Source organism: Hippoglossus hippoglossus, chromosome 13, assembly GCF_009819705.1.
Source record: "Hippoglossus hippoglossus isolate fHipHip1 chromosome 13, fHipHip1.pri, whole genome shotgun sequence".
Classification (NCBI taxonomy): domain Eukaryota; kingdom Metazoa; phylum Chordata; class Actinopteri; order Pleuronectiformes; family Pleuronectidae; genus Hippoglossus; species Hippoglossus hippoglossus.
Genome location: NC_047163.1, coordinates 15,924,320 through 15,931,473, shown reverse-complemented (window position 1 = coordinate 15,931,473; position 7,154 = coordinate 15,924,320). Strand labels below are relative to the sequence as shown.

The 7,154-nt window shown below is 39.7% G+C and overlaps 1 protein-coding gene across 2 annotated transcripts; it reads left to right on the top strand.

Annotated features, from left to right (window-relative positions):
- Window positions 1-3,856: 3,856 nt before the first annotated feature.
- On the top strand, window positions 3,857-6,046 carry bcl7bb (BAF chromatin remodeling complex subunit BCL7B b). Of its 2 annotated transcripts, none has more exons than XM_034604484.1 (6): window positions 3,857-4,034; window positions 4,525-4,600; window positions 4,716-4,806; window positions 4,889-5,047; window positions 5,112-5,266; window positions 5,399-6,046. In XM_034604484.1, the coding sequence occupies exons 1-6, from the start codon at window positions 3,922-3,924 to the stop codon at window positions 5,468-5,470; spliced, it is 666 nt and encodes a 221-aa protein (XP_034460375.1). In that variant the 5' UTR covers window positions 3,857-3,921; the 3' UTR covers window positions 5,471-6,046. The 2 variants fall into 2 exon arrangements, with proteins under 2 accessions (XP_034460375.1, XP_034460376.1); XM_034604485.1 differs by having other exon boundaries at window positions 3,865-4,034; window positions 5,163-5,266.
- Window positions 6,047-7,154: the final 1,108 nt, after the last annotated feature.

Below are 7,154 nucleotides of genomic sequence, written 5' to 3'. Positions count from 1 at the left end.
CACCAGCGTCAAGTCGGGCAGGCTTACCGGAAACACTGGCTTTCCGCTTTCAAAATAAAACACATTACTAGTGCAGTGTCTGTTTGTAATGTGCTGTTTGTTTGACTTGTGGCAAAAAAAAAATGTTTTGTGTGCTGAATGTTGTGTGCACAGCTTTTTACAAACACCCGGTGCAGAGTGAACAAAGCAAATTTTGTGTCTATCCTACCTGGTTTCTCTGCAATGAAGATTTTAATAGTCGACGTCTCTAATAAAGTAAAACTGCATTTGCTTAATCAGTGTTCACATGTGGGGTTTATTTACACTTTTGAATGACGTGCTTACCTGCTGTCGACAGGTATCGACAAAATGGTCAGACCCAAGTGCTATAGAGTGCTCGTCGCCTGTTTATTAAACTTTTACTCACTTCCCTAAGCCATTAACAATGAACAAGCCAAGTGTGAAGTGGATGAGATGGGTGGTTCTCAAGATAAGAGTTCCAAATACAAACAGACAGATGTTTGTGGTTAGTTGGTAGATTTGAACATTTAATTGTTTGTGTTTTAAAGACTTGAAAGCAACTTTCGTTCAACAATATTTACAAACAACTGTATATTCATTTTTTGGTGACTTTTTTCCCCTTTTCTTCACCTCATTATTGTTGTTCTTGTTGATGATGATGTGGTGAAGTCTAGTTGTCTCTCTATTGTGGTGTGTCTTTATGTTTGTCACTATTAGCTCTGTAGTCATAATCAGGCTTACCTGTTAATAATTAACTCTCAAACACAATGAGTTACAAAGGAAATGTGATAGTTCCCTTTTTTTCTTGACATTGGTAGTTTTAACTTGAATATTACAGGAAATTGTTGTTTTGATCAAACAACTTTATTAGCAATATCATTTGTACAAAGACGTTGTTCACCTAGTGCTGATCTGACATATGTGTTTTTGAACAACACTGTAACGTTGACGTTAAAGACTGATATTTACTCCTAAGTGAAGGTTGTGGTTTTAAACTCTTCTTTATGAGCAAAGAATGACAACGCTTGATAAACAGAAAATTATTTTACATATCCAAACAAGGTGCTAGAATAAGTCAGACATGAGGGGAATTTAGTTGCGAATACAGGTGAATGTGTAGAACAATCAGAAGGGATGTATGGAAATAACACAGGGGAAATACAGAACTCACAGTATTTGTATTTAAACTGATTTTTGAAACCAATGATGCATTCCTGCACAAAACACACAACCTCTATTAAAAGCTTTTCATTCATAACGTTCCTCAGAGGATATGACTGAGGTCACTGTTCAGCTCTATGCTCAGGATGAAGACTGTCACTGTTACCTGGGTATTTTCTCTCTGCCTCCTCCTGCTGGCCGCCACTGGCTGCCTACTCCTGCAGGGCTCACCCACCAACATCAGTACTGTGTCATGAATTTGATTTTCAAAACTAAATCAGAAGTCTCATCATACTTTTGTCAAATCTTGTGTTACATGTCGTGTAAGTCTTTACAAGACTGTCCACGCATCTTTAGCTGAGCTGGGTGATTCAGACATGTTCAGTCTCACACAATTTATACACTTTTTCAGAAATGTTGCTGTATATGAAATAGCAGAGGCATATTGAAACACAAAAACATGAAAATATGGAGATGCATAAATCATATACATTGAAATTATGCTTGTTATTAGACAGCATCATTTAATTTGCTGTTATTTCTAGAAACCACTTTATGCACAATAGCCCATTTTCCCAACAAACGCAAACATTACCATTCATTGACAACAGAGTAGTAAATACCATCAGCTCTGTGGGAGGTGAAGAATGAACAGGCTCTCATAGCCATGTACAGTCTGCATGCTTCAAGTCTGCCCTCTGCTGTTCAGTCATGGAACCCAAAAACAAAGCTAGTGTACAAAATGTTGCCTAAATAAATGCAGTGGCACATAAACTATATTAGCAGAGAAAAGACTCGTCTGGGACTTACAAAATGCCAGTGGGTGGCGCTATCACTACATACAGACCAATGTATGAATCAGTAGGTGGTGCTATGACCCTGAGTTAGTTTCGACATATGGAGCTGTTAATCCTTTGATAAAAGATAAAAGTGACCCGGCTCAGTTTTTTTAGGGCCCGAGCACCGAACAGTGGGAGACAGTGGAGGCCCTATTGAAATTGTAAGGGTTATTATTATTATTATTATTTTTTTTTTCAGGCAAATGAATTGGCTTTTTGAGGGCTTTAACATGCTCAAATCGTTACCAAAGTTTGCAGAAAATTAGAAAGTGGTGAAAATGTACGTATTCTGGAGTAATTTTAATTTTCTATATCTTTGCAGTGAATGAATTTCATCATTCAGTATTTCAGATATTCCCCCAATTAACTTTTGATTACGTTATTGAATATAAATCATGTTTGTATCAATACCCTTCTTATGCACAACATGGGTCAAAAATGACCCATATTCATTCCCTGTGTTATTATTTAATGCATGAGTGTTTCTTTGCTATATTTTTTCATTAAATAGTATTCATTAAATATCTTCTTTTTGATTACCACAAATCATCATTTTCCCTTTTCCTTTCTTACTTTATAAACAAACGTAAATTATGTATTTCTACATCACTCTTACACACATGGGTAACAAATGACCCATACAGTATGTATTCACAACGGAACACCTTCCATTCATTTCGCACACCTGCTTTTGCACATCTGATGCATGTAAGTCTTATTTTACAATCCATTACTAGTGAGAAAGAGAAATATGTACAATACTAACTAGCTGTGAGCTAGCTAACTTCTTTTCTGGCTGGCTAACCATAGCTAGATCAACAAAATAAAACTCCAGAGTGTTAGTATGGCTGGTCGCAATCATTTCATACTTGGTCATAAAGATGCTGCATGAAAAACAGGATGAGGAAAATCTTGGTCTTGATTCTGAGTCTGAAATCTCTGATGCTGAGGACCTAGAATATGTTCTACAGGATCAAGCTGGAGTTGTGGGTGCGTCTTAGAATCCAGCTCTCCTAAATGAAGAAGGCTCCTTTGATGACATAGAAGGCTCATCGTCTATCTCATCAACGGAGCTATAAAAAGCTATAAAAGAATAAAGCAAAGAAACTTATATTATTAATACGGGTCATTTTTTACCCATGCTGTGCATTAGAAGGGGTTTGCATAGCTTGTGTATCAAGGGGCTAATGCTTGGACTCTGATCATAGGTGAGTGTTTATTTGCTGATAGCACAATGCACACTGGAGTTACAACAACTTCATTTTCACGCTGATCAGTAGGTGGCGCTATGACCCTGAGTTAATTTGGACATATTGAGCTGTTCAGGCCGGAACTGTGATCATAGGTGAAATTGTTGGTGCTTACTGGACAATGTACAGTGGAGTTAAAAAATACTTCCTGTTTCATGACAAATCAGTAGATGGCGCTATGAACCTGAGTTAATATTGTCACATGGAGCTGTTCAAGCCGGATAAATAAATACATAATAAAAAAATAAATACACTGCACATTGTTACAGTAAATACAGTGTTTGAGACAATGCTGCTTTAAAAAAAATGTATAGTAACTTCCATTCATTTCCACTTACGTGAATAAAAACATAATAAAAAAGAAATACACCAAAACAGATTGTTACAGTAAATACAGTATTTGAGTCAATGTCAACTTACATAAATAAACACATAATCAAAAATAGACTTCACACCTCATTGTTACAGTAAATACAGTATTTGATTCAATGTCATCGTACATACATACATAAATACATAATACAAAATTAATCCACTTCACACCTCATTGTTACAGTAAATACAGTATGAGCACACTGAGGAGGGGAAAAAAGAGATTATGAAATCTCGCGAGATTCTCGCCGTAACGAAGCACTGGGGCTTGGTCTTGAAGTTTTCAGATGCATCTGTAGATGAATCATAACAGCGTCAAGATGTCGGGACGATCAGGCCGCGCCGAGACCCGGAGCCGCGCTAAGGACGACATCAAGAAGGTGCTGGCCGCCATCGAGAAAGTGCGCAAATGGTACGTACGCTGCGCGGAGGGCAACATGGAGGGAAATGTGTGATCAGACCGCGGACTGTTATCTGCTGCGTGAGCTCAACTAACTTCAGTCGGAAAAGTTCAATGATTGACGGCACTGTCGACCAATCAGTGCCCGCGGTTGACAGAGGAGGCGGGGCTAGCGGAGTTTCCCCCCCTCTCTCCACCGAGAGCTGTCAATATGGCTACAGCCCCACATGCTGCTCGCCGTGGTGCAGCCTGCTGTCACTCCTCAATGAAGCCAACACACACTCACACACACACCCTTCTAACGTCGTTTTCACACGAGAGCTATAAGAGAGCACGATGGGAGATGTGATCAGCTGTCGTGTGTGTGTGTGTGTGTGTGTGTGTGTGTGTGCACAGAGCCGGTACATGTCAGTGGCAGATTAATGCTAGTAAAGCAGATACGGTGGTGTTAGAGCTAAGCCCAGCTGCTCTCTAAAATTTGTCCAACTCATGCTAATTCCAGGGAGAAGAAATGGGTGACGGTCGGAGACACGTCCTTACGCATATTCAAGTGGGTGCCAGTGACGGAAACCAAGCAGGTGAGGGCCTGAAAAAAATGTGAAACCCAAATGAAATCTTCGTCGCTGTTCAGAAATGTCTGACTCGTAGAGATGTTTTTCGCCCCGGTCTCATTTGAGCTGTGTCTGCTGTCAGATATATCGGACCAAATCCACAGGTGGAGAGGTGGCGAGAGGACTGAAAGACGTGGTCCTGGAAAACACAAACTCCTTACTGGATTTTACTGGTGAGGATTGAGGTTGGCTGTGATAAAACGCCAGAGCCCCGGAATGTGTAATGACAAAGACATAAACGTGTTGTGTCTCCAGATGAAAACAGCAACCAGAGCTTTCTGTCGGACGTTTACCAGCCTAAGATGGACAACAGCAGCAGCACCTCCAGCTCGCAGCAGGTCAGCCCCCCACATACGTCCAGCCTCCGAGCTGAGGACTCCCAGCCACCGATGCTGGGCCAGGAGAGTGTGGACGGTATGTGGACAGCTCTCCCCAGCATCTCTTCTTAGACTTGGGTGTTAACCCCTGTTTTTTGCAGTACTGCCTCCATGTCAACGCATCAATGAGGATATATTCTTTGTGAATGCAGAGCCGGTTCACCCAGGACAGGAGTTGGCTGACGAGCCTCCTACTCTCATCAAGGAGGACCTTCTTACATCGGGGGCTGTCAGACGGAGCAACCAGGACACACAGGTCCACTTTCTGAAAAAGGGTTCAAGGCAGACCTAAACATTCTCCTTCATTTCACAGTTGTGTGATGAAAAACTGATGTTCACGTGAATTATTGAACTAACCTGTTTTATGTGTTTCCTTTTTATTGAACAGGAGGAACGGGATGATTCAGGGGCGCCTCCTTTAAAGAAGATCTGCACAGGAGAAAACACTGTTCTCAGATAGCTTATTTATTACTCATTTTCTCAAAGTGGACACAAAGTCTTTGTGCAGACCTGTCGTCAGTTGTTGTCAGATACGCGTTCAAAATTATTCAGAGGTTCTCTTGACATATTTTACCCAAATTTTATTCATTTCATTTCAGCAAATTACTAAAAGTTAATTACCGCAGAATCTTTGCATACTTTTAAACAACGTTAAAGTTTTGCTTTGTTACGCTGTTTTCTGAAGGAATGGAGATGATTTTCAAACTTTGAATGTCTGGAAAAAAACTTTCTCTCGTTTACTCTTTATGCACTTGACCTTTATTTTTGCATGTTTCCGTATCTTATTGCATTAGTTTTCTTTTGGAGATTTATATGCCATTTTGGCAATATTTCAAATGCGTAGCTTTACGCAGATGGATGTTTAGATGTGCCATTATTATATTAAACATGATGTCCTTTTGAAAACAGCTCCTCTTTTGGCTTATCACTTGCAAGAATAAAACCTTTTTTGAAATATTTATATTATAATTTGCCCATGTTTATAACTGAAGGTGTTTTGTAAACCATAATAAATGCTACTTTCCATGTCAATTCATTGATGCTGCATTGGTTGGAATTTATTCACCGTAATATGTTGAGGAAATCACTATATATAGTATATAATGAAGGCAGGCCCAGGTAACGTTTTGTGTAGTCAAGTTAAAGATGAAGCATTGGCAGTGTGTTTGGAAATCACATAGAACGCTGGATCAATGAGGCAAAGCAGGAGCTACAGGCCTGTAAAATTAGAACAGCTTTTGAGACCTGGATGAAAACCGACATCATACATTAGTTTTTCTGAGGATGTCTATAAGCCAATTAAACTTCCTCCATGTCTGGTGAAAACAAGCCTTGATTTACACTAAACCCAAGCAGCTCCATCAGCCCAAGGAAGATGTCGATAGGGGGACAGGATTCTGTACAGGGCCAGAAATATACTGACCAAGGGGGTCAGAGTAAAGATGAAAACAGGTTCTCAGGTAATAACCCTTTATCAGTGTAAAACGGTCTCCAGGACAGCACCAGCAAGAGGAAACCATCCCCCAGCCCTATGGAGAGTTGTCCATTGGCCTAGGTCCTAACTGTGTTTCACTGCAGGTGTAATAAACCCTCATCCACACCCCTCATGACTGCTGAAAATATGATTGTGACCTGCCTGGCATCTAGGACTTGTATACTTCCAGAGGCAGGAAGCCGGCAGGAAACAACACTGCAGAGCCCTGGACACAACCTTTCCTTACTGCTGCTGCACTCTATAGGCACAACAGAAAACTGTACACCAAAAAAGCCAAGCACATAAGATAAGATAGGATAAGATACTTAATTAATCCGGACGGAATTCTTCTGCCAGATCTTGCTCCAAAGTTACAACACCAAAGAACACTATAGTACTATGAAAAATAAGTATAAAAATGAAGTGCAATGAGGAGTAAGATGGGACTAGTTCTACATTTTACAATACAAGTAAAATAAGCCACAAAAATATATGAATAAACAAGAAATTAGACAAAAATGGAAAAGTAGTATTGGAGATGACAAATGAGAAGTAACATATTACATGATAGTGAGTGTAATATTGCACATGATATTAATATGATACAGTACATTATAATGATGGATGTGATCATTTATAATAATAAAAGTAATATTGTAACTATACTGCA

Coding starts and splice junctions, on each gene's coding strand:
- bcl7bb (XM_034604484.1), top strand. CDS start 3,922: ATGAATCATAACAGCGTCAAGATGTCGGGACGATCAGGCCGCGCCGAG. Junction 4,035..4,524: donor ATCGAGAAAGTGCGCAAATG/GTACGTACGCTG, acceptor TGCTAATTCCAG/GGAGAAGAAATGGGTGACGG. Junction 5,267..5,398: donor GGAGCAACCAGGACACACAG/GTCCACTTTCTG, acceptor TTTATTGAACAG/GAGGAACGGGATGATTCAGG.